Raw genomic sequence first — 27,525 nt, forward strand, 5'->3', positions numbered from 1 at the left:
TGTTTGTTAGCAGTTTCAGTTTCACTCATTCAGCACATTTATTGACAAATTAGTGTGCAATATGTTTCTACCATGGATTGAAATACAATAAAGTACAAACCAGATTCACTTCCAGCCCAATCAAATGAGAAAAATAGACATTATACCATTGCACAAATACACATAGACAACATTTGGTAATTTCCATGGGGGGGATGGAATACTTCTTAATTAAGAGAGAGGATGCTTTTCTATTACATGCTCAGGGCTGGTCTCCCTGAAGACAGGACATTTGCTCTGAGATCATTTTCTACTTCAGTGTAAAAGTCTCCTTGTATGGGCATAACCTTCTTCCCTGGCAATTAGATTGCTGCCAGGACAGAAATGTGCATCTAAATATATGTCTAGATCATACATTCTGACAAGAGTGATGTCACTCACAAGGGTGCAAACACTGGTTCTTGGGAAGGTGAAAAACCTTACTCTCTTAGTGTGTAAAATACACCTACACATATAGCACATAAATAGATATATGCATATCTGTGGTATTAAAATTTCCTAGAGAAAGGGGGTAGCTAGAAAAAAATATGTAAAAAGGGTCCCATGGGAGTGATACTGAACAAAAGGTTGCAAAACAGCAGTCCAGAGTTCATCTCACAGTCCATCAACAATCCCTCAAAAATATTAATAAGATGTGTACTTTTCTTTTTTGCGGTACTGAGGCTTGAACTCAGAGCCTACACCTTAAGCTACTCCACCAGCCATTTTTTATGAGGGTTTTTTGAGAGAGGGTCTTTCAAACTTTTTGCCCAGTCTGGCTTCTAACCGTGATCCTCCTAATCTCTGTCTCCTGAGTAGCTAGGATTACAGATGCAGACCACTGGCTCCTGGCTAAGATGCCAACTTTTGAGAAGGAACTAGCTAAGCATGGTGGCACATAACTGTAATCCCTGCACTTGGGAGACTGAGGATTGCAAGTTAAGGCCAGGCTGGACTACAAAGTGAGACCCTTTTCAACAAACACTCAAACAAACAAAACGCTAACTGCAACAACAACAAAAGAAAAAAGAAAGAACTGTGAGAAGTATGGAGGATGTGATGGTAGATAAGAGAAACATGAGTCCGCAAATGTTAGTGGGGGAGAAGACACACAAAAAAGTAAGAACATATAGAAAATAATTACAAATTGTGATAAACATTGTGAAAAAGAAGCACACGGCACCTGAAATAAGAAATAATGGAGTAGAACTTCCTTGATTGCAAGGAGGGAAGGGTTTTCTGAGAAGGGCTTTGGCTTCAAAATAGGGGTTCCCATGTGCATACTTGTTCAATTACCTCCTAATTGGCATAGATCTTAGTGGGACTTAGAGGTAGCCCCTTTTGTTAATCTGCAATAGAATTTATAGAAATTATTTGCCTATTCAGAACTTCCACATCAACTAATGTAAAAGTGAAAAAAGACTTTCACATCTCTTCTGACACCTTCACTGTGTGAGTCATACCACAAAACACAATCAGGCAGCACAATGACCAATCATACCTGTAATTGGAGCCTTGTGTGCCACCAGAGGCTGTATGAATTTCAGGTAAAAAAGGGGTTTTCCATTTGAAAAATGGAAGTTTTTTGAATATGAGTTATTTGAATATGAGTAAATACACAATTTGGCATTTTCAGAAAACCCAAGCACAGCCATGGAGATATTTTTTACAGAGACCTGAAGTGTTGAAAGATGACTCTCAACATCTGAAAATGCATAGCTGCTGGGGCTGAAATACTGGCATCATTTAGGAGGGGAGCCATGTTCATATTTTCAGAACCCAAAGTAAGATATGATCCTAAGTTTTACTTCTGCTTTTCTAACTTTTGCAGGTCTTAATTGAGCGACAGCCTCCCATCTTTGGAGATAAGCCTAACTTTTGGTGAGACAAACATGCACTGCAGTCATCCAGGCTGGGTCCTCATGTTCTTATGCCTGTTGCTGCTGATCCTGGGTAAGTAGATGGAATGGGCTGTGACCACAGCTTCAGTATCTAAAATCAGCCAGGATAAAAGTCAAGGAGCTTCTGTCTCTTCTTCCTTCTGAGGTTCAGAGACTGGTAGCAAAAGATGGTAAAGAATAGACCTGGGTTTCCAAACCAACCATAAAGCTCCTAATGCAACCTTCACAGTAAGCCAAGAAATCTTTGGTTTCTCATCATCATTTTTTTTTGGTGATACTGGGATTTGAACTCTGGGCCTCATGCTTTCTAGGCAGATGCTTGACCACTTAAACCACTCTGCCAGTCCTTTTTTGTGTTGGGTATTTTCAAGATAGGGTCTTGGTAACTATTTGCCCTGGGCTGGCTTCAAACCATGATCCTCCTGACTTCTGCTTCCTGAGTAGCTAGGATTACAGATGTGAGCCACCACTGCCTAGCCACCACCTTTTTTTTTTTATCCTATAGGAAACTTGGTCTTTTGTTTCTATGAAAACACAACTTCACATCCTTTCTTCTTACAGCTTCAAACTAAATAATTTCTCAGATGCATAATGACTTCCAAAACTGAGGATGGATCTGGTGAGAAACATGACTTGCTTCCAGATGTTTTAAGCCAGAATTTAACACGAGCCTGAAGAAGTAGAAGGAACAATAGGAAGCCCAAGGAATGAGAAGAAGATAAACCATTTACCTAAGTCCTTTCCTGTGTCTGCGCTGCTGAGTTCAGGCTAGAGAAGAGGAAGGAGGAAGGGAAGGAAATATGAGGCTGCTAAGCATGCAGTAGCAAAGAGATGAGCAAGGGCTATGAACACAAGCCATTCCATGTTTGTAAAGGGAATTCTAAACTTATAGACTGAGGGTTTTTTTGTTGATTAGGAGTTCTGGGAGATATACAATGGGGAGAAAAAATTAGAAGAGTTGTGGTTAAATTGTTAAAAAAATTTCTCATAGAGCATCTGATAGAAAATATTTGAGAAACATGGCTCTGGTCTAATCTTTGAATCTTGGCTCCCTCACAGCTCCTGGGCATGAACACTCAGGTATGTTCCCCTTCTTTCTGTCCCTCCAAGGTTCTGAGCATTGGTCCCTTTGGCCAGCACAGTCTAACCCAACTCTTATAAAAGAAGGCAGCAGGGACATGACAACAGAAGTGAGATTGATGTTCCAGGGTCACACCTGTTACAAGGTTGGGCAAACAGATCCTCCTCTGAATTTTCCAGTCTCCAAATTTCTCCCATTACCAAGATGCCTCAGTATAGAGAAGGAGGAAGCATTTGAAGAAGGTAAGACAGGGGTAGGAGACCAATGTTGAAAGAATCTAAGATCTGATCTCCTCTATTCCCTGAGACCTCTCCCTCTGCATGCCCAAGCTAGTGCTGCTACCCAAGGAAACAGAAGTAGCTCCCATTCCAAGGAAAAAAGTGGCTGAAATATCTTTATTTTTCTTAAAAGAGCTGATGCCACAGTCAAACCTCAACTTCCAGGCTCATCTGTCAGTTGCAATTCCAAACGCAAATCTGATTTCTCAAGCAACCCATTCTCCTTCATTGAAATTCTTCATATCTGTTAATTCTTGACTATGTCCATTTTAGATGGAGAGTGAAGAAAAGTTCCCTTCCCTGTAGAATCTTCAACTAAAAGAGTTTAAAAGTAATGAAAGTGAAAAAATATTATTCATTAAATGTTGACAGGCAAGAATGATTTTCTGGAGTCTGAGGTATACACATCCCAGATTCACCTTTGTCATGGCAGGAATGAAAAGAACAAGAGCATTTCAGAAGCAACTTCCTTTCTGAGGTCTTCACAGTGTTTGTCTAACTAAGAAATCACATCTCCTGAGCTTTTCAGAGCTCAAAGCAAGAACCTGAGACCTACCCCTATAATGCCCTCTTGTCTATGTCTAGGCTAGGCAAAGAATGAAAACGAAAGATTCCGCCCTAGATTTTTTGGCAGTGCTGGAGTTTGAACACAGGGCTTCATATTTGCAAGGCAAGAGATCTACTATTGGAGTCACACTTCCACTCATTTTTGCTATGGTTAGTTTGGAGATAGGGTCTCGCTTTTTGCCTAGGCTGGCCTGGACCTTAATCCTCCTATTTTAAACTTTCCACTGTCTCTGGAAATGACAGGCATATGCCATCACACCCAGCTTTTTTTGGTTTGGGGATGGGGGCTCATAGATATTTTTTGCCTGGGTTGACCTGGATGATCCTTCTGATTCCAGCTTTCCAAGTAACTAGGAATACAGGAATAAGTACCTGGTACCTAGCTCAGATATTTTTAAAAGTTGTTTCCAACCCTGATCCCAGGAAAATTCCCAGCTGCAAAGCTGGTCCCTCTCATGTTCCATGCCCTGCCCCCTTATTTATCTGCTTTCATATTTCTCTTTCCTGTTCAGGAGTACCATCAAAAGCTGTAATTCTGCTTGATCCTCCATGGTCTGCAGCCTTTAAAGGAGAAACTGTGACTCTTACTTGCATGAATTTCCATTCACCAGCCCAGGGAGACACAACTTGGTATCATGGAAAGGATTTGTTGAAAGTAACATCTAGAAATATAAGAATGGAAGAGTCTGGGTATTACCAATGCAAGACTCAAAGATCCTCCTTCAGTGACCCTGTGCTTGTCGAATTTTCATCTGGTGAGGAAAGGAAAGGGGCATCTATAAATTCAAGCCACCAGGCAGAGTGTCAGAGGACTGGGTTAATGAGAGAGCAAAGGTAGAGATAAACAGACATGGGGATGTGTGATGAGTTGATTCAGTGGTGAGGATAAGGAGATGGGGCAACGGCTCCATCTTCTTTCTCCAGAGAAGTGTCTGCACCCTAGAGCCCACCAGACAAAAATAAACCTAGGTGTGAAGAAAGGTACTAAACAAAATTCCCCTTTTGTTTAAAGACATGAATATTTCTAAATGACATTTTTCTGGAAATTAGTTAACTCTCCTAGGGCAGAGAAAATTTTGGTGTTAAAGGTATGGAATTAGTGACAGAGGACATTTCCAGGTGTGTACTGGGTTCTAGCCTGTGCATGAGTAGAAATAAGAGTGAAGAAAGAAGTAACAAGGTTGAATTTAGTATGTTCTCCACTTTCTGCAGACCAGCTGATCCTTCAGGCTCCACACCCTGTCTTTGAAGGAGATACCATATCTCTGAAATGCCGAGGGAAAGAAGAGAAGAAAACAAGTGATAAGATTTACTACAAAAATGGAAAAAAACTTAAGAATAGCTATAACACAGACTCAGTCACATTAAAGTCAGTCTCTAGGGATAATAGTGAATATCACTGTACTGCTTCTATTGAGTTTTTAAGCATTTTTTCACGGACAATAACTTCAAAGCCTCTAAAGATACAAGTTCAAGGTAATGATTAAACTACCGTGGGTTATGCATTTTGGTAATGAAATTGTGTGAGGAGTGAGGGAATCTACTTCCCAGTGGGGAGTTCACAAAAAGTTCTTTATGGCCCAACCATGGAAGGGAGGTTGTCCCACCTTCTTGGTTCTCTATTTCCTATGGCTGGTGCTGACAACACAGGTTCCTCAATCCAGGAGTTCCACACTCACTGCCCAGAGGATTTATCTGTTCTCTCTAGAGTTGTTTCTACCTCCTGTGCTGACAGCCACCCCCTCCCAACCCACTGAGGGAGGCCCGGTGACCCTGACTTGTGAGACTCAGCTCCCTCCACAGAAGTCAAATGTCCAGCTCCAGTTCTGCTTCTTCAGAGATGGTCAGATTCTGGGATCAGGCTGCAGCAGCTCCCTAGAACTCCAAATCCCCACCATGTGGAGGAAAGACTCGGGGTCCTACTGGTGCATGGCAGAAGCAATGGCTTACAGAATCTCAAAGAATAGCTCAAGGTCCCAGATCCATGTACAGAGTAAGTGTCCAATATGCTGCTCTTCCAGAATCTGAGCTGGGGAGAGGAGAGCAGAATGTTAGATTGCCTCCCTGTCCCCTGTCCCAGGATGGTGAATATAGAGATGAGCTTTCAGATATCCTAGTATTCTTCTCCTTTTAACTTATTTATTTTTTGGCTTTTATTTGTGATTTTATTTATTTTTATTGTTGTGCTGGGTTGGGGTGCACTGTGGAATTTACAAAAAATCTTGCAACGTATCAAATATACCACTTGAATTCACCCTTCTACTGCTCTCCTTTAACTGCTCTCCCATTCCTGGAATAGTTTCAACAGGTATAATTTTTGCATTTACATACATGTGTACACAGTATTTGCACCACCCTATCCCCTGCCCCTGCCACCTCCCCTCCTGCTACTGGTACTAACCCCTCTGCTAGGCAGGACCTGTTCCACTCCCTGTTCTCCAATTTTCTAGGAAAAAAAAAAAGGAAAAAATGACATTTTTGCTGTTTGAGATAAAGGTAGCTACACAGGGAGGTTTGTGTGTGTGTGTGTGTGTGTGTGTGTGTGTGTGTGTGTGTGTGATATTTCCATGTATATATGTATTACAACCCCAATTGGTTCATCTCTATTTTTCTTCATTCTATCTTAGTCCCTTTCTTATGGTGGTTTCAGCCAGTTTAAGAATTCTATATTCATTCTGGTATAGGGATTATAACGACCATATTCATTTTCTTAATTTCCTTATTTTACCCTACCCCTCTTATATGTGACCTCCACTTAGTTTGACCAGTTTTTCACAAAATTACTGTATTTGTATTAGGTCTATATTCCACATATTAGAGGGAACATGTGACTCTTGGCCTTCTGAACCTGGCTAACTTCACTTAAGATGATGTTCTCCAGTTTCATCCATTTACCTGCAAATGACAAAATTTCATTCTTCTTTGTGGCTGAGTAAAATTCCATTGCATATAAATACCACATTTTCTTAATCCATTTGTCAGTAGTGGAGCATTTTGACTGTTTCCACAGCTTAGTTATTGTGAATAGTGCTGCAATAAACATGGGTGTGCAGGTGACTTTGTTGTAAACTGACACATTCTTTCAGGTATATCCCCACGAGTGGTATTGCTGGATTATATGGCAGTTCTAATTTTATTTTTTTCCCATAGTGGTTGTACTAATTTACATTCTCATCAACAGGGTATGAGTGTTCCTTTTCCCCTACATCTTCATCAACATTTGATGTTTGTGTTCTTGATGGTAGCAATTCTAACAGGAGTCAGGTGGAATCTTAATGAGGTTTTGATTTGCATTTCCTTTATGGCCAGGGGTAGTGAGCTCTTTTTCATGTGTTTTTGAGCCATTTGAATTTCTTTTTTTGAAAAGAGTCTGATAAGTTCTATTGCCCATTTCTTCACTGGGTCATTGATTTTTTTGGGAGTTTAAGTTTTTGAGCTCCTTGTATATTCTGGTTATCAGTCCCTAGTCTGATGAATAGTTGGCAAAGATTTTCTCTCATCCTGAGGATAGCCACTTCAATTTAGAAACCATTTCTTTTGTAGTGCAGAAACTTTTTAATTTCATGTAGTCTCATTTGTCAACTCTTTCTCCTAGTTGTTGAACCACTTGAGTCCTACCAAGGAAGTCCTTGCCTATGCCTATTGCTTTCAGTGTATTTTCTGCTCTTTCCTGCACTAGTTTCAAAGTTTTAGGTCTTATATTAAGGTGCTTAATCTACTTCTAATGTATACTTGAAAGAGATGGATCTAGTTTCAGTTTTCTGCAGGTAAATATCCAGTTTTCAAAGCAACATTTGTTGAAGAGGGTGTCTTTTCTCCATGTATGTTTTTGGTGACTTTGTCAAAAATTACATAGGCATAGTATCTGAGTCTTCTATTCTGTTCCACTGGTCTGCATATTGTTTTTGTACTAGTACCATGCTGTTTTTATTGCTATGGCTCTGCAACATAGTTTGAAGTTGGTTATTGTGATATTTCCAGTGTTGCTCCTTTTTCTCAGTATTGCCTTTGCTATTCAGTCTTTTGTGCTTCCAAGTGAACTTTAAGGTAGATTTTTCAATCTCTGTGATGAATGTCATTGGAATTTTGATGGGAATTGCATTGAACATGTAGATTGCTTTTGGTAGGATAGCCATTTCACTCTGTTGATTCTACCAATCCATGAGCATGAGATATTTCCACCTTCTGTAGTCTCCTTCAAACTTTTTCTTCAATGGTTTATAGTTCTCTTTGTAGAGGTTATTCACATCCATTGTTAAATTTATTTCTAGGTATTTGCTTTTTTTGAGGCTAACAAAAATGAAATTGTTTTCCTGTATTCTTTTTCAATCTGTTCATTGTTGGTGTATAGAAAGACTACTGACTTTGTTGTAAATTGATTTTTGTATCCAGATACTTCATTGAAACTGTTTATGGTGTCTAGGAGTTTTTTGGGTCTTTAGATATAAGATCATGTTGCCTGCAAATAGGGATAGTTTGACTTCTTCCTTACTTATATATATTCCTTTTATTTCTTCTTTCTGTCTTATTGCTCTGGCTAGGAATTCCAAGACTATGTTGAATATGAGTGGAGGGAATGGACACCTTGTGTCATTCCTGACTTTAGAGTAAATGGTTTCAGTTTTTCCCCATTAAGTAGAATGTTGGCTGTAGGCTTGTCATATAGAGCCTTTGTTATTTTTAGGTACATTCCTTTTATTCCTAGTATCATCAGAGCTTTTATCATGAAAAGATGTTGAATTTTATGAAGGCTTTTTCTGCATCTATTGAGAGGAGCAAGTGGTTTTTTACTTTGCTTTTGTTAATATGCTGTATTATAATTCATGATTTATGTTATGGTTCAACATACATAAATTCCTGCATCCTTGGGATAAAGCCAACTTTGTCATCATGTATGATCTTTTTGGTATGGTATTGAATTCAGTTTGCCATTATTTTATTAAGGAGTTTTGCATCTATTTGAGAGATTGGGCTGTATACTCTTTTTTTCTTCTGTCCTTGTCCAGTTTTGGGATGAGTGTAATACTGGCTTCATAGAATGAGTTTGGCATTGTTCCTTCCTTTTCTATTTGATGGAACAGTTTAAGGAGAGTTGGTTTTAGTTTTTTAAAGGTCTGGTAGAATTCAGCAGAGAATCCATCAGGTCGTGGACTTTTCTTTTTTGGAAGACTATTGCTGCTGCAATTTCACTGCATATTATAGATCTGTTTAGGTGATTAATATCCTCTTGATTCACCTTTGGATGCTCATTTGTATCTAGAAATTTGTCCATTTCTTCTAGATTTTCCAATTTAGAATATAGGTTTTCAAAGTAGTCCCTGATGATTCCCTGGATTTTCTTAGTGTTTCTTGTTGTCTTCCCTTTTTCATTTCTGATTTTATTAATTTGGTTCTTTTTCCTTCCTCATTTTAGTCAGATTTTCCAAGCGTTTGTCAATCTTGATTATTTTTATCAAAGAACCAGGTTTTTGTTTCATTGATTCTTTGTACTTTTTGGGGAGTCTCTATTATCATTGATTTTGGCCTTTATTTTTATTATTTCTCTCCTGCTGCTTGTTTTGGTTTAGCTTGTTCTTGTTTTTCTAGGAGTTTGAGATATAGCATTAGGTCATGTATTTGAGATCATTCTGTGTTTTTAATGTATGCACTCATGGCTATAAACTTTCCTCTTAGGACTGCCTTTGCTGTGTTCCATAGGTTCTAATAAGTTGTGTTTTCATTTTCATTAAATTCCAGGAAAATTTTGATTTCCCACCTTATTTTTTCTATGATTCACTGATCATTGAACAATGTGTTGTTTTGCCTCTAATTGTTTAGTATTTTCTGCTGCTGCTTTTGTTGTTGAACTCTAGTGTTTTTGAATTGAATTGAATTCTAGTTCTGTGTTGTGGTCAGACAATATGAAGGCGGTTATTTCAGTTTTCTTGTATTTGTTGAGACTTGTTTTGTGACCCAAGATATGGTCTATTTTGAGAAAGTTCCATGGGCTGCTGAGAAGAATGTGTATTGTGCTGCTGCAGGATGGAATGCTGTGTTGTGAGGTCCATTAGCTCTACGGTGTTATTCAATTCTAGAATTCCTTTGTTGATTTTTTTGTCTGGGTAAACTATCTATTGGTGATTGAGGATTATTAAAGAATCCCACTACCACTGTGTTGGAGTCTATTTGCATTTTTAAGTCCATTAGTGTATGCTTAATGAAGTTGAGTATACTGACATCAGGCACATGTAAGTTAATAATTGTTATTTCTTATTGCTGTATTGCTCCTTTTATTAGTATGAAGTGACCTTCTTTGTCTCTTCTGATTAATTTAGGTTTGAAGTCCACTTTATCTGATATAAGTATTGCCACTCCTGCTTGTTTTGGGGGGCCATTAGCTTGGTAGATGTTCTTCCACCCTAAGACAATGTTTGTCAATTAGTTTGGTTTCTTATAAACAACAGATTGTTGGGTCTTCCTTTTAAATACCAAAGGGTGTTTTTCGATGGGGGAGTTGAGTCCATTAACATTTAGTATTAATATGGAGAGGTATGTGGTGATTCCTGCCATTTATTTTTTGTTGTTGTTTAGCATTTGTGTGTATGTGCAGCTAATTCTATGCTACTCTCTGAGTACTTGTCTGTTCCTCTCTTGAGGTTTAATATTTCCCATCCTTTTGTAGTTATATTTGTTTTCAATCCTCTGCATGTAGGATTCCTTTCAGAATCTTATGTATTGTTGGTTTGGTAGTCATATATTGTTTTAGTTTCTGTTTATCATGGAAGACTTTTATTCCTCTATCAATTTTGAATGAGACTATGCTGGGTAGAGTATCCTAGAACTGAAATTGTATTCTTTCGGTTCTTGAAATACCTCACTCCATGCCCTTCTTGCTTTTAAGGTTTCTCTTGAGAAATCTATTATTTTGATGGGTGTACCTTTTATATGTTACTTTATTTTTCTCTCGTACAGCTTTCAATATTCTTTCCTTCTTCTCTGAGCTAGTTGTTTTAACAACAATATGCTGTGGAGAGGTTCTACTTGGGTCATGTCTGTTTGGTGTCCTAGAAGCTTTCTGTACCTGAATGGGCAACGCTTTCTTGATATTTGAAAGTTTTCTGCTGTTATTTTGCTGAATAAATACCTATGCATTTGGCTTGAACCTCTTCTCCCTCAACTCCTATATTCAGAGGTTTGGTCTTTTGATGGAATCATTGAGTTCTTGTGTATTCCTTTTATAGCTCTTGAGTCTTTTGTCTAAGAATTCTTCTGCTTTTTCTTTAATATCTATTTTGTCTCCAGCCCCGAAATTCTGTCTTCCACATGTTGTAGTGTGCTGGAGTACCTTTCAACTGTATTTTATTTAAGGAAATTTTTATTTCCAGGATTTCTCTTTGATTCTTTTTTTCTGAGATTTTCCACATCTTTGTTAAAGTCTCCCTCATATCTTGCTCTGTCTTCTTTATTTTGTATATATCTTTTTTATAGTCTCCTTGGTTTCATTTTGGAGTTTGTTGAAGTCTTCATTGAGTTCATTTAGTTGTTTCTGTGTCTTCTCAAGTTTTTTTTGTGTGTGTGTTGTCTGGATATTCTTTGAATTGATTTTGTAAGTTCTCTTTAAGCTCTTCCATTAGTTCCTCTTTGAGCCCCCCTTGACAGTCTTCATTAAGCTCATTGAACATACTTATCATCATTCTGCTGGGTTCAGCAACTGGGTTTTCATTTCCTTCATTTTCCACAAATCCTCTATTGAATTATTGTTAGTCTTTTGAGGAGCTGTATTCCCCTGCTGTCTTCTTCTCCCCATGTTTCTTTTTCGTGACTTGCTCCTGTGTTATTGATTGGCTAGTTGGGGGTTTTAATCAACTATTTTCTTTCCCTTGACTATGCTGCGACTGGCTTAGTCATTAACAAAGTTGATGTGCTATTTCTGTTCCCTGACCTGGAGGTATAATTTAGCAATAACAAATTCACTGCTTCAATGCCAGACCAGGTATTTACATAATGTATAGAGAAGTCTTTGTTGTTATTATCTATAAACAGTGGGAATTTGGAGGATAATGATTGTTTGGATAGAGATAGATACTTGGATAATTAAAAAGATGGCACTGAGGGATCAAAAAGAGTGGATGAGGTGAAGAAGGGAAGGGGTGTGAGTTGTGGGAGCTAATTGATAATAGTCCCTAATGTGTGTTAAGGTGTAGTTCAGTTTTTGTGGGTTTGGGTGCTTTTTTTCAGGGATTGCAGAGGGATAGTACAGATGGGGGTAAAGTGTAAAGTTGGCATAGTAGACTATTCAGTGAGTGGTGGATGTGAAGGAGGTGGTAGGAGTGGAGTGAGGGGTAGGAGGAGATGAGGAGGGGAAGGTGGAGAAAGGAGAGAATGGATGAAAAGGGCAGAAAAAATGGGGGAGAGAAAATAAAGTGGGAAAAGAGAGGTCTAAGCAGATTGATATTTAGACAGAGAGGAAGAGATAGGTAACAATGGATTATAGCACAAAAAAGAGGAGAGAAAATGAAGAGATTAAGAATAAAGATAAAAGAATAGTAGTAATAAAATTAAAAATACTAAATAAAAAAAGGGGTAAAAAATCAGTTTTCTGACATCTCTAGACTTATTCCTTTGACTTCAAATCCAGGTGCTGGCACATTTAACAGGGGCTTTCTTAGTGTCCCTGTCCCTACTCAGTGTTGGTATGCTGGGCTGTGTGGTGATGGATGTTGGCCTTCCTTTTGGACAGCTTTAGGGTGAAGGGTCTCAGGGTGTTTGAACCTAGTGCTTTCTTGGTGTGATAGGTCATCTGATGCAGGTGAGATCTCTGCAGTGGTTCAGTTGAGAGGCTGTTTTGTGAGCAGTCACTGATCCTTTCTGCCCACAGGACAAGTTGTAATTGAGCTCTTTGATCACTCACTTTTTCAGCTCATTACTAGATTCTCCAAGGTGGTCAAATATGTTTCTGATTTAACCAGGAAGTGGCCTGTGTTGCTCCACTGCTGCTTTGGCTCTTTCAGATCAACCCCACTCTCAACAATGTAGGGCAATTCAGTGTTGTGCCCCACCCACAACCCACAAGTTAAGCTCAGTATTCCACCCCACCCCCACTTTAGGAGGTTGGATCTGCATTTTGTCCTACTTCCACTTTGGGAAGTCAGCTCCACATTTTGTCCCACCCCTGCTATGCAGAGGTGAATTATGTTCTCTGTCTATGGCATTCAGTTTTGTTCAGGGGGTGTGCAATCTGCCCACCAACTGTGCTGGACTATGTGGTTCCCTCAAGGGTATGTGTTATGTGCTGCTCACCTGTTGGGGTTACAGATTCACATCTGCAATTTGGTCCAGCCATTGGGGTGCAGGTAGTTTGTGTCCACGTGGTGTAAGTTCAGTATGTCACAGAATATAGTTCAGTTTGTTCCCCAGTCCTCTGCTTCCTCCAAGAAAAAGACAGAAAAAAAAAAGAAAGAAAAATGGCCAGCAGATTTCCTCCAAGGCAGACTAGTGGCTATACTGGTTCCAACCCTCACTGGGAATTCCCTGGCTGTTATGAGTAATTAAAAGCTGTTTTAAGGGTTGATCATTGAACTTTATATGCACCCTATGTGTTGGTGGTAATTTAGTTGGCTAAAAAAATCAGAATTACAAGTCTAACTACCATGATTCAGAAGTATTTTTCTAAAATTGTGGAGCTCAGGGTTTCTGCTTCACTCAGCTATCCTCCATCTTGAATCTCTATCTCCTTCTCTTTTTAGGCTCAACATTGACCTAGCTCCCCTGGCCCATTCTTTTCCACCTAAGTCAGGTAATAGTGGTTAGCCACATGTGGTCTCTAAAGGCCTCTATGGTGTTTACATTTTTTTACCTAACCTCACACAAAAATAATTTTAAAAAGTGAAAGATGAATATGAACTGGAATAGTCAGGCATGAATATAGAGACATGGAGGTGAGACTTGAGAATTCTTGAAGGTTAAGAGAATGGATTGGATTGTGAATAAAGACACTTAGGGATATAAGTAACAACTCTAGCATTCTCTCTTACTCTGTGGTCCATTAGTTCATCAAAGATTCCTTAGACATAAATGTTCATTAAATGTGCCTGTAGGCAACATTAGGTTTAGAAATATCATGGGTTGGATGCCTATATTAACCTAAGGATGGGAATTGTTGTGGGAGTGAGGAGGGATGCTGTTCCCTTTATAAAAACATACCATTAGTTTCTAATTTCTTATTTTAGATCCCTGCCTATTATGCCCTAGATTATTCACTGCAGCACCAGCCTTTTGCTTGACCTTGAGGTCCTTGCTATTGAGACGTTCACATTTTATCTTGTGTACTCCCCAGGAATCCCTGTGTCTGAGGTGATTCTAGAAACCAAGCCCCCAGGGGGACAGCTGATTGAAGGAGAAAATCTGGTCCTTATCTGCTCAGTAGCCAAGGGCACAGGGACTATCACATTCTCCTGGCATAAAGAGGGAACACGAAATCTTGGCAGAAAGACCCAGCACTCCCTGTTGGCAGAGCTGCAGATACCCACTGTGAAGATGCATGATGCTGGGAGATACTACTGTGCAGCTGACAACAATTATGGCCCCATTATCAGCAAGTGGATTAGAGTCACTGTCAGAAGTAAGTTCCTGATTTTTTTACTCAGCCATGGTTCACACACCAGTGTCGAGTTCTCCATTAGCTATGAGGATCTTCTGAAATAGGCAAAGTAACATAGATGTCAAGATTCAAAAGCAATAAAAACAATTGCGAAGATGACAAAATAAGTTCAAGCCACATTGCTCCTTGTGGAGAGGACTGAGTAGTGATGAAAACAAAATTATTTAGGATTACTACTCAAGATTTTGAGACTGTGTTTCTGATTATTAGATGAAAAATGTGTGGTAATGGTAAACAGAACCAATCAAGGGATGTATCTTATTTTTAAATACGTCAAATTGGGTAATGAATCTGATGCAGCAGCAGAACCCTTCTCTGACAACTCTTTTGTTTCCCTCAGGTCCAGTGTCCCACCCTGTTCTCACTCTCAAGGCTCCAAGGGCCCAGGCTGTGGTGGGAGATATGGTGGAACTTCACTGCAAGGCCCTGAGAGGCTCTCCCCCAATCCTATACCGGTTTTATCATGAGGATGTGATCATGGGGAATAGCTCAGCCCCTTCCGGAGGAGGAGTGTCCTTCAACTTCTCTCTGACTGTAGATCATTCTGGAAACTATTCCTGTGATGCTAACAATGGACTGGGGTCCCAGCATAGTCACAGAGTGAGTCTCAAGGTCATAGGTAAGCAGGGTATACCCACAGCAGTTAACAGCCACCATCCCAGACTGTCTTCCACAAATAGAGCTCCAATCAGCTATGGCTGGGATGATATCCCAGCAGACTCCCCACTTTTTCTGCCTCCACCTGAGAGCTCTGAGATTATTCCTTATGACTACATATTCAGTAAGTTATACCACTCCTTTGTGTCTCCTGTTAGTACCAATAATAGCCATATGCCCCACAGTCTTTCCAATATAAACACAATGACTTTCCAAAGTACATACTATAATTCCACAATTACTGACAAAGGAGCATGACACAGAAGACTTATCACTTCTTTTGAATTCCTTCGTCCAGGAACAAATAACCAGGCCATTGTTTGCAGTAATCTGTAAATGTACTCAAGTAGTCAAGTAGGTGGGCAATGTGTTTTGATGCACTGAGAGTGAATAAAAAACTGAGGGCACTTCCGCCCAGCACTCCGGTATGCCTTCATGAAAATTCCTGTGAGGGCCCAACACAAAGTGTGAGACATGGCCTCAGCAAGAGCACCAGTGTGAATATTAGTAGAGCTAAATGCCTTTCTTTCAGGCTCAAAACTGTTTTAAACGAATTAAGCACTCATATTTTATTTTCTCTCACCCACTGGAATGTATTGTGTCACGGAACTTGACATGGTCTTTCTCAGTCTTGGAATCTCTGATGTTAGAGGCCTTTAGCATCCCACTTAAGACATTTTGTATTTTAGAGATTATACAGAAGGACAAAACTCAGTCTATTTCAACTTAGCAGAAACTCTATAGTTCCAAAAGTAAGACTTGGCATTTCTACCTGGAAAAGGCAGCAAGTGCCATCTTTTTTCCAGCCAGAAGATGGCTCATTCTCAAATCTAATCATTGCCATCCATTGAATGGTCTCACATTCACACTCACTTCCCTTTAGCCAATTTCTAATGCAAAATAGAGCTTAAGACCCTTACCAAGCCTCTCTCACCAATGAAACATGGAACTTCTTATCTCAATCACTACACACAGATTGGCACTTCCAGGTTTCTTCACAAATTTTCAGACTCATCAATCTTATAGTCTACATTTTACATTGATGGTCTATTAGGACCAGATGTCCAATTTGTGTAAGCAATAATCAAAATGGAAATCAATTAAGGGCAAAATAGTTTCTGCCGGGTATCAAGGGGGTGGGGGGAGAGGGAGGGGGCGGAGTGGGTGGTAAGGGAAGGGGTGGGGGCAGGGGGGGGGAAGTGACCCAAGCATTGTATGCATATATGAATAAAAAATCCTCAAATTTTTGTTAGAAAGCTACTTTTAAAAAAAATGGAAGTCATTTTTGCTATTGGTATATCTGGATATTTTTGTGCCAGTCTGGATCAGTTCAGTTACCTCTTCAGTAACCAATTCTTGGTCAGCCTTTATATACCACACAAAAATCCACCAGCAGCTGGAAATGCAATAAAGAAAATATAAATGCATGTTCTATGGAACATATATTCTATTGAGATAATGAGATATACAACAACAGAGAAAAGGAGGGAGGGAGGGATGATGTATGGATATTAGAAAGTGCTAAATACTATGTTGAAAAATGAAGCAAGGTATCTGGAAAAGAATCCAACTTTAGATAGACATGGAAGTCCTGGTTTTAGAGGTAAGACGCAGGAGTGGTAATGTTTGAAAATAACCTTTGAGTTTGGTTATTTCTATCAATAATAACAGCTCATGTTCATTGAGCACCTTATACACATTATTATAATAATAGCTTAAGATATAATTTATTATTAGCTCCACTTTACAGAACCACACAGTGAGAGTTAAATAAATTTAAAATTTCTTAAAAATCAAGATTACAGAACTAGTAAAGATCAGAGACAGAATCCAAACCCAGATTTTCCTGAATCCAGGTCCATGTTCCTACTATAAACTATGCTGCATATTCTTTCAATACATTTTATTGCATACACATATGCAAAACTTCCAATGAATTCTTTTTTCCTCTCTCAGTTCCAGTGTCTCACCCTGTCCTCACCCTCAGGCCCCCAGCAGCCCAAACTAAAGTGGGGGATGTGGTGGAACTTCACTGTGAGGCCTTGGGAGGCTCTCCTCCCATTATGTACCAGTTTTATCATGAAGACATCACCCTGGGGAACAGCTTGGCCCCCTCAGGAGGAGGAGCATCCTTCAAACTCTTTCTCCCAACAGAGCTTGTTGGAAACTACTCCTGTGATGCTGACAATGGCCTGGGGGCTCAGCACAGTGAGGTGATGGCATTCAACATCACAGGTAGGTTAGTAGTACCTGGATGGGAACCCACAGTTATGCCAATAAAGTATTTCTACAATTGACAGTACAAATTCTGTCAGTGTCAGTTTCTGAATATGCTTGGGGCTTTTTGAGATTGGCTCTGATTTTATGGGGGTTTGGAAAGGGATTAAATATAAATCTTAGATGTTGGTGATCACCCTTCATATGTCATTGCCTTCATGTGTTGTTATTTTGAAGGCTACAAATTGTACTGGAGATAATTCAAAGGGAGAGATCAAATCCTGGCAAGTAACTACACAGATAGATTTCTTGACTGCATGGATTTTTTTGATCCAAAACCTTTGCCACCAGAACTCAAGTATAGGTCTTCCCACTCAGGGACGCCCAGGAACAGAACCACACTTGTCACTGCAGGAATCACTGTGGGATTGCTCAGCTTTCTTGGCTTTGCCATTGCTGCCCTTCTGTTATATCACTTCTGGACCCAAAGGAAATCAGGTGGGTGTCTATGTCTTATCTTTTGATTGTGACGTGACATTGCTACAATAATTTGGAATTGGGTAGTACATCCAATAAAAGTCAATTATTTCTTTCCACTTACAAGACCTTCAGTCTTATTACTCATTGTCACCATGTAGACAGTAGTAACAAAAGTTAGAATAAAGTTCTCAATGAAAATTTTACCTTGTGTGTTTGAGATTTAAATCAGATAGCAGAGTTTTACTTGCAATTAAATATTAGAGACTTAAGTGTTTACTGTTCTATCTCCATTTCACAGCATACTGTGAATAAGAAAGATGAAAACTAAAGTCTTTCATTTGAAACAAAAAACATATTTCTTAGTTCTAGTATCTGTTTTGTAGATCTCATCAAATTTTTCTATATAGAAGATCATATTGTTTGCTAATAAAAACAGTTTTACTCCTTCCTTTCTGATCTTAATTTGTTTTCTTTCCCTTGCTTGGTTGCATTGATTAGAATACTTTTTACAATGTTGAATTGAAGTTGTGAGAGAAGACATCCTTGTTTTGATCCTGATTGTAGGGTGAAAGTATTTGGTCTTTCATTATTAAGTACTATGCTGGTTGTGGGTTTTGTAGATACTCTTTATCTGACTGAGGACGTGCCTTTATATGAATTGTCAGAATAATACACACTTATTTATCAGCTTCCAGTAGTCTTCATTCTTTTTTTGTGTATCCATATCTCCAGTTTGCATCATTGTGTTCTACATAAAGGAATTCTTTTAACATTTCTTATAGCATGGATCTGCCAATTTTTTCTGTGTCCTTACTTGAGATAAGGGGTATTGAAATTTTCAACTATAATTGTGACTTTGTTCATTCCTTCTTACAGTTGTGTCAGATTTTGCCTTTAGATTTGATGCTTAATATTATGTGCATGAATATTTAGAATTGTTACATGTTTTTAATGAATTAATTACTTTATCTTTACAAAACGACCTTTACCTCAATAATATCACTTACTCTGAAATAGTTTCGATAGTAATGTAATAATAAAACTAACAAGTTATAAATATTAGTATGTTAATAAATATAATTAGTGTTAGCATGATGTTTCTTTTCTATCATCTTACTTTATTTGTTTCCTATACTTACTGAATCTTTTTATAATTAACATATGTTTAATTATGGCTTTTTGTTCAATATAATAGTTATTAATCTATAGCTCATGAGAAGAAAACACTAACAAACATTATCAAAGTTGATAATGTTAAAAAAAATAGACTGATAAGTCAACACAACACCAAGGAAAGAAAAAATACTATCATTTCTTGTGATCCATATGGAAAGAAACCCAGGTAGTTCTGTCCCCAGATGTAGAAAGAGTGTTGTTTTAAATAAACAACTCACTAAGGAATTATGACCTAGTTTCTGCCTTTCTTTTCTCAAAAATCTTACCTCTGCCTCCAGTAATAGTAAGGTCCCTTTCCATCATTGGTCAGTTTTCTCAGAGAAATTTTCAAACCTTCTAATTTTTTCTGAGTGAATGCTACAAGTTATCAAAAGGAATGAAGATACATTGGTTCTGTAGTCAAACTGCTGGGTTGAAACTCCAGTAGTGCAAGTCACCAGCCTTTTGATGTGAGGCAAGTCAATAAGACTCTCCAAACTCCAATTTCTAAGTCTATATAGAGTCATAATAAAGTATCTATCTTTTTTTCAGTAGTCCTGGGACTTGAACTCAAGGCCTTGCACTTTCTAGGCAGGTGTTCAACCACCTAAACCACTCCACCATCCCTTTTTGTATTGGTTAATTTTTCAGATAGTATATTGCTTTATGCCTGCCAGTCTAGAACACGATCCTCCTATTTGTGTGTTACCATGTAGCTGGGATGAGAAGCACACAACACTGTGTCTAGGCATTGGCTGAGATGGGGGTCTTGTGAACTTTTTCCCAGGCTGGCCTCACACTCTGATCCTCTAGCTCTCCACCTCCCAAGTAGCTAGGATTAAAGGTGTGACCTCTTACTACTTGGCTAAAGTATCCATCTTTTAGGTTCTAGACAATTTGGGTAAACTTCTTAGCATAGTTCCTGGCGCACATGTCCTTAGGAAATATTAACTTATATTATAAATAGCTACTTATCTAGGTCTTAGTTGTTTTTTTTTAATAGATTGACTTCCAGATGCATCCTTGGGCTATATACAGGAAAAATATTGGTTGTTGATTAGTGTGGATTGTCATTGATCTGAACGTTATGTTTACATAACATTACTCAGGAGGTCTGGCCCTTAGAATAGGGCTTGCAGGCATTATTCTGCTATTTTTCATAGAAATCAAGCCTGGCAAGTTTACTTTGGGCAGTGGGTTGTATTGTCTAAGCTCACTGAGACAGATATAAAATGCCAAAGACAGGGATGTGAAACTGGGAGTAGGTCTATATTGGGGCAGACTAGAAAGATTTTAGGATTACAGTGTGGATGAAAAATTGCTTCATTCTTAAGGCTGAGAGAGTAGGCTTCAAGGTTGCACTTACATATGACCACCTATCATAAAACTGTCAACTTGCTGGTTTTTGTCCTCAAGGTACACATTTTAATTTTTTTAGTTGCTCAACAAATCTTTATTGAATATTTCCAACTGCTAGGCACAGCAATGGGGATACAAAAAAAGAGACAAGATTTGCAGCTGTAAGTAGCACACCCTTTGGTGAAGGACAAAATTAAGGGCAAATTTTGCAATAAATCATTAAAATAGAATTTAGTAATTTTAATGTCACATGGTTCTTTGTACATGGAGGCAGTTCACTTACTCAACCTGCTGTCATCAGATAAAGCTCTGCAGGAGGAAAGATAAGTTGAAATGAGCAGGTGAAAGAAAAGGAAAAAAGAGGTGTGGAGGAACCACTAGGAACCCACATGGTCTGCAGTTCAGTGTGGCTGGAATGGGTTTGCAGGGGTCACAGAGAAAGAGAAGATTGTGTTTACCATGGTAGTACCCTTGATTTGTACTTGTATAAGAATTCCTGATCAATTTTAAGCCCCAGACTCTCTACCTTTGTCTCTACTTTGCAAAGCTGTAGTCAGAATAAAGGAGTGGGCATGGCCTAGGTCCAGAGTTAACTATTATTTTGTTTCACTTCTGCTACTCAGTGACAACTACCAACTACTTAAGAGTCACTTTTTACACTCTATTACTGATTGATTGGAAATTGATTCAGAGTAAGTGTAAGTCTGGGCAGATGTCTTTCAAGACTCCACCATGCTTGCTATAATGTGAAATGGGAAGTGATGGATATTGACCAAGATTTGCCATATCTGAGATTCTAGACTAAGTTCTGTCTAGGAAGGAAGGTTCCAACATGGAGCCCATTATCCATGAGGTTGCTTACAATTAATGCTCCTTTGTTCATTTTGCAGGAGGACTTTCTGCTGCTGGAACACCTAGGTGAGGTCTCCTCTGCTTCTTTTTATTTATTTATTTATTTATTATTGTTTTATTATTCATATGTGCATATAAGGCTTGGGTCATTTCTCCCCCATGCCCCCACCCCCTCCCTTACCACCCACTCCACCTCCTCTGCTTCTTGTGCTGCCAAAATTTTCATGATCTATTTATAACCACAATATGAGAACATATAATTATATACATATTACAAAATCCAAAAATGTGATTAGAAAGTCAATTTCACTCATGTCTATGAATAATACTCTCTATGTACATTCACAGAATGCATGCCATTTGTTACCAATGTGAGTTTACCTATTTCCTTATGTGCTGCAGTACAGAACTGAATGCTGATATCTTATGACACTGTCTTTCATATGATGTAATTCATTTATTCCCTGAAATTCATTTCTCCACACATATACTCATTTAGGAGATGATGACTGAATGTCAGCACTATTGAATACACAATATTTACTATATAAGGAAATAAAGCTTTAAAATATACTTTTCTTTTTTTTTGGCAGTACTTGGGTTTCAACTCAGGGCCTTGTGTTTGGAAGGCAGATATTCTACCACTTGAGCCATGCCTTGAATTCTTTTTTGCTTTAGTTATTTTTCAGATGGGGTGTTGTGTTTTTGCCCAGGGCTGGTCTTGGACTGTTAACCTCCTAGCTACACTTCCCATGTAGCTGGGGTTATGAGTGTATACCACAATGTTGGACTTGTTTGTTGAGATGAAGTCTCACAAAGTTTTTTCTGGGCTGACCTCAACTGTAATCCTTCCATTGTCCACCTTCCAAGTAGCTGAACCACCACATCCAGTCCCAAACCACACTTTTCTTGAGGAGCCTTCATGGTATCTTACAGGAAGGGTAGAATATTGGAACATGAGATAGAATATTGAAAAACCTTTTAAAAAAAGACAAAGTTCAAGTTTTGTGAGAAAGCAGAAGTCCTTGTATATCAATGTTTAAGAACCTACATCTTTAAAAATAATTATTAAAATTGAATGAGTTTTTACAATACCAAAGGAACCTTGAGACCATTGCTTTTTCCCCCTAACCTAGCCTGTTCTACCATGCTGCCCTGGGCTCCATCTTGTGACACTCTACTTACATTTTGTTGAAAGTGTCATGGGGAAGTGGCCACATTAGTTTTATATGGATCAGGCTGGGCTCTTTGCCTTCCTGAATACACATTTCCCCGAGGCTCTGTGTAACCCGTGAATACATTTATATTGTCCATTGTATACTCTCCATCTGTCACAATTATAGTGCCAATGACTGTCAGGAGCCTTCGTTGTCCAGATCATGTATTACCAACCCCCAGGAGTCCTCCCACTCTGAGACGCTAGCCCTAATGGAGCTGCAGCCAGTGTACAACGGTGAGAACTCCCTAAGGGGCAGAGGGCTCCAGCAATTAGCCAAGGGAAGAAAGTATTGTGCAACAGCTCAGGATCTTTAATACCCAATTTAAAAGTAACATTCCTGGCATTATATTGGGGAATAAAAGGTGGTTATGAACTCAATGTCTGGGAAGCTGTGTGTGTCTAGTTTTCATTATTATAATGAAATAACAAAAGCTGTGTACTTTGTAAGTAAAAGTGGTATAGTTCACAGTTTTGGAGGTTCAAGGGAATGGTGAGGCTATCAGGGCAGATAGCACCACAGTGGCAGGAACACAGGTGAGGGGGTGGATCACAAGATGAGGCAGGAAGCCAGAGTAAGGGGCAGGACCTACAACGAGTTCCCACTAGACCCCACCTCTTAAAGGTCTCATCACCTCTTAACATTACCACACTTCTAAGCTTCCAACACATTTGGTTTGGGAAACAAACCAAATCTAAATCTAATCCACAGTAGAAGGAGAATCTGGAATGTGGGCTCTTAACTACAGCCAACTATGGGATCTTCTCTTTTCTCACAGTAAATCCTGAAGAGAGCCACGTGGTCTATTCCCAGATTAGGAACATGCGGCATACAAAAGAAAATTCAGGTGAGATAACTGTCAGATAAGGAGAAGTGAGGTTGCCGTGTGTAACCAGTTCCAACCAGGGGTCTGATGGAAGACGCATCTCAAATATGAGCCCAACATGGGAGGCATTCCCTGCTCCTCTTGTATTGTCAGTCACTAATCCACTCACTACTTCTTACCTGCCCATACTGACACCATTACCCCATGAACACTTGGAGGACAAACATTGACTTTTCACTTATGTATTCACAGCATCCTGCTCGATGCTTGGAATATTGTGGGCTTCTTGAAACACTTTTGGAATGAATTATGAGCACTATTTACTTTATATAATCTCTGATCATCTAATGTATAGACAATTGTGATTCTCTTAATTGCTCTCTTTACTTCTAGTCTTGTTCTTTGACCTTGCAATGTCCTATTTCCAGCATGACCACTGTTGAGAGTCACAATTGATCACACCATGCCGGAATTAGCTGTCCTCGGTGACTTTTTTTCAGTGCCTTCTTCAGATTCTGCCTTATGCCCTGACCATAGCATTTTGCTCTTATTCTTGGCATTTTAATATTTTGACATATATGTTTAATTATCCTGAATAGCCTTGCCCCTAGCTAACTGGTAAGCTCTGCTCACATTTCAGGGTATAGCTCAGGTTTCACTGTGAAGCTCACAGTGACTCTTGTCACTCCTCATCTCCTAACATGGAAGGAACTGATAACCCTTTGTGGCAACAACATGATTCAGTTTGTTTTTCTGCATGCTCAAAATACCTTTTTGAATTCATTTCCATATTTATTTCTCCCCTTCAAAATTATAGGCTACTTGATCTTATGGACTGAGTTTCTGTCATTTCTCTGTGTAACTTATCAAATACCATTTTTCAATGAATGCTTACTGGCCTACCAAATAAATGAAAGAGATACAAAGAAACCTTTGGAAGGGTAGAAGGAGTACACATAGCCACACCAACTTTCCTAAATGTTTCACTGCAAATCTTTGGCTTCCTGAGAAATTGTTGTGTGGTCTTAGGCTGCCACCCTCTTATCCAATTTCCCCATGCACAGCAAAGTATATACTATTTGCCATCTTCTCCCAGATGGTTAGTACAATCATAGTGACCCATGCCAGGTACAGGGACTGCTCTGTTGCGGTTGTGGTGAGCAGAGGAGCAAGAAGAAAATTGTCAGAAAATAATTCTAAGCATTTGGAAGAGGTTTTATTAGTGAATATGTATTGTGAGTTTGGGGGGCACTTTTCTGTGAGGGCTTAGAAAATCTTAGTAGAGGAAAGTCAAAAAATGAGCCAAAAAAGTAAAAGTGGCTTGGCAAACACTGTGAGTTAGGTTGTAAATTAGAATATATAGAGTTTAATACTTCTTTGTTACTCCCATCCAACAGCAAATTCAGCAAGGATGCATCAGAAAGATAAGGTGAGACACATTCCCTCGTTTTCTCTACTCTCTTTTCTTCCTCACCTATATTGAGGTATTTACCATTTGTGGGTCTTTTACTAGGAACCTGTAGTCATTTATTCAGAGTTGAAGAAGGTGTACGTCAATGACAGCAGTAGAGGCACTGACCATGAAGATGCTACAGGAAACTATGAGAATGTTCCATGAACATCGCCAGCTTCAAGTCACTAGCTCCTTACCCGGAGTGGGCCAGGGACCCTGGGGAGCAGTTATGCTGTTCTCACTGTTTTCTAAACCATGTACATTCCCTATTTCCCAGACTTTAGCTCTCCAGAAGCTGGGCTGCAGGAAATGTGAGGCTGTGCAAAAAGTCTGTCAACTTCCTCTGTGCCTGGGTCTGTGTTTTTTCTAGGAACAGAAGGAGTAGCATCTGAGTGAGTGTGACAGGGCACATAGGCCCTCAGTCTCCAGGACTATGGAATAGAGGAGAAGGATGGTCTATCCAGGGTCACAAGGGCTTTACATAAATAACTGTAGCAAATAATTCTAAGAGTTGGGTACTATAATATCTGTTTTACAGATGAAGCAGAGGTCCATAGAAGTTAAATACTTAACCAAGGTCTGCAAACAGTGGCAGAATCAGATTTGATCAGCTCTGAAGTCTGTGCTCTTAAATGCTACTACCTTGTCTTCCCATTACCAGGATGACACTAGAATTCTAGAATTAAGAAGGACCAAACAATGCTATGGAAGGAGAATAACATGCAGTTTACTAAACAGCTGGATTAAGCATGTATAAATGTTTTTCAGGATTGGTCTATTTATGAGACTCTAATCCATGCCCACTAAGCAGTGTTCAGGTTCTCTTCTTTCATTGTCTTACTTCTGAATTCTACATAGGTCCTTTTTTTCTTCCCCCAGTGATCATTTGGTATGTAATTTGCATAAAATGGCTCTCCCTTCTGTCAGAGTTTTAAAGTTTTTTGTAAAAATTTCTCAGCCACCCTGTTTGAAATTGCTCAGAGTACAGAATCCTTATCAAATCTGTTTCGAAAGGGGTTTACTTTCCTGTGATGTCAAATGTTACATGAAACAATATGTCACTATATATTTACCTATATGCTGTTTCTTCATGGGTTCTATCACTAGTAAAAAGGTTTTTAGCCTATTCTATTTAATGAAGAGTGATCCTCCAAACTGTTTGATTAGATATACAAATAGATATATAGGTGATAATTGATGATATATAGATGATAATGGTGATAGGTAGATGGATGGATAGATAGATAGATAAAAAGAATAGATACAAACAGATGACATCTCTAACCACACAGATTAACTTCAGCATTCCTTATTTGTAGTTGATGGAGTATCTGCATCAACTGCAGAAACTCAGTAGATCCATTGATTCACAGGACTCCCACTCTAAACTCAGGTTCACTCAGGAGCCTTTGTCACCTGAGCTGGCAGCAGGTGCAGAGATGCAAAGCATTGATTAGTAAGCTCAAAGGAGGACATCTCTTTCATTGCTCAGACTCCTCACCTATTTCTCAACTGACTGACAAACACTGAGCATCTGCCGTTGAAGAAAAATAAAACAAAAGCATGTCACTGTACTTGTTTCAGGAGAATGGGCGAATAAATTCTACTCATTATTTCCTCTGAGGCAAAAAATGAATATTGCTAGCCTTGATTATCTGGTATGCTACTGAAATTCTTGTAGCTTTAGGAAACAATAGACCTTATGAAAATAAGCTAGTAAGTTCATCAACTGCACCAATTGATGAAAATCACTCATTTTACACCAGTCATTGTTCATCACTTTATGTAAATACCACAACAATGCGTTGCCAACCTTGGAAACAGCTCAAGCAGAAAAGCATGAAGTTTGTTTCAAATTTTATGTTTTTTCCCTTGGGTGTCAACAGCTTAGACAACAAAAAGTGTAACATGTATCAAAATGTAATCTCATCTGAAGTTTTTAATATTAGACTAATGAATTCAGCTAGCAAGCTAATTCACTGAGGAAAAATTTATTTTCTTCTTAATGAGGACATATTTTTATTGTGAAAGAAAGGATTATATATCTTATTTCCATATTATGAGGTACAAAGCACAATGCAGCAATGTGGGCCTGGTCTTCAGAGCAATCAAAAAATCCAGGTGGTTTCTGGATGTGTTTAAAATTAGTTTTATGCCCCACCACTGATGAATGGATTAAGAAAATGTGGTATCTATACACAATGGAATTTTATGCAGCTACAAAGAAGAATGAAATGTTATCATTCGCTGGTAAATGGATGGAATTGGAGAACATCATTCTGAGTGAGGTTAGCCTGGCCCAAAAGACAAAAAATCATATGTTCTCCCTCATATGTGGACATTAGATCAAGGGCAAACACAACAAGGGGATTGGACTATGAGCACATGATAAAAGCGAGAGCACACAAGGGAGGGGTGAGGATAGGTAAGACACTTAAAAAACTAGCTAGCATTTGTTGCCCTTAACGCAGAGAAACTAAAGCAGATACCTTAAAGCAACAGAGGCCAATAGGAAAAGGGGAACAGGTACTAGAGAAAAGGTTAGATCAAAAAGAATTAACCTAGAAGGTAACACCCACACACAGGAAATCAATGTGAGTCAATGCCCTGTATAGCTATCCTTATCTCAACCAGCAAAACCCCTTGTTCCTTCCTATTATTGCTTATACTCTCTCTACAACAAAATTAGAGATAAGGGCAAAATAGTTTCTGCTGGGTAGTGAGGGGGTGGGGGGGAGAGGGAGGGGGCGGAGTGGGTGGTAAGGGAGGGGGTGGAGGCAGGGGGGAGAAATGACCCAAGCGTTGTATGCACATATGAATAATAA

General features: G+C 39.0%; 1 protein-coding gene across 10 annotated transcripts; it reads left to right on the forward strand.

Moving 5' to 3' along the window:
* Nucleotides 1-1,460: 1,460 nt before the first annotated feature.
* Fcrl3 (Fc receptor like 3) lies at nucleotides 1,461-27,404 on the forward strand. 10 transcript variants are annotated; one of them, XM_020178330.2, is made up of 15 exons: nucleotides 1,461-1,565; nucleotides 1,850-1,971; nucleotides 2,979-2,999; nucleotides 4,358-4,600; nucleotides 5,058-5,321; nucleotides 5,554-5,838; nucleotides 14,161-14,445; nucleotides 14,825-15,103; nucleotides 17,098-17,376; nucleotides 17,737-17,856; nucleotides 21,243-21,270; nucleotides 22,548-22,657; nucleotides 23,200-23,268; nucleotides 24,645-24,676; nucleotides 24,761-27,403. In XM_020178330.2, the coding sequence occupies exons 2-15, from the start codon at nucleotides 1,911-1,913 to the stop codon at nucleotides 24,863-24,865; spliced, it is 2,181 nt and encodes a 726-aa protein (XP_020033919.2). In that variant the 5' UTR covers nucleotides 1,461-1,565; nucleotides 1,850-1,910; the 3' UTR covers nucleotides 24,866-27,403. The 10 variants fall into 10 exon arrangements, with proteins under 10 accessions (XP_020033919.2, XP_073903872.1, XP_073903875.1 ...); XM_074047771.1 differs by lacking the exon at nucleotides 2,979-2,999 and adding an exon at nucleotides 3,030-3,242; XM_074047769.1 differs by having other exon boundaries at nucleotides 1,527-1,565; nucleotides 1,850-2,538; nucleotides 2,979-3,242.
* The last annotated feature ends 121 nt before the right edge of the window (nucleotides 27,405-27,525 follow it).

The sequence above is a fragment of the Castor canadensis genome, chromosome 11 (genome assembly GCF_047511655.1).
Source record: "Castor canadensis chromosome 11, mCasCan1.hap1v2, whole genome shotgun sequence".
Classification (NCBI taxonomy): Eukaryota; Metazoa; Chordata; class Mammalia; order Rodentia; family Castoridae; genus Castor; species Castor canadensis.

Bases quoted from the DNA above. Each gene is read 5' to 3' on its own strand.
- Fcrl3 (XM_074047769.1), top strand. From the start codon at position 2,511: ATGACTTCCAAAACTGAGGATGGATCTG. The intron at 4,601-5,057 runs GTGAGGAAAGGA...CACTTTCTGCAG, and splicing joins GCTTGTCGAATTTTCATCTG to ACCAGCTGATCCTTCAGGCT. The intron at 5,839-14,160 runs GTAAGTGTCCAA...TGTACTCCCCAG, and splicing joins GTCCCAGATCCATGTACAGA to GAATCCCTGTGTCTGAGGTG.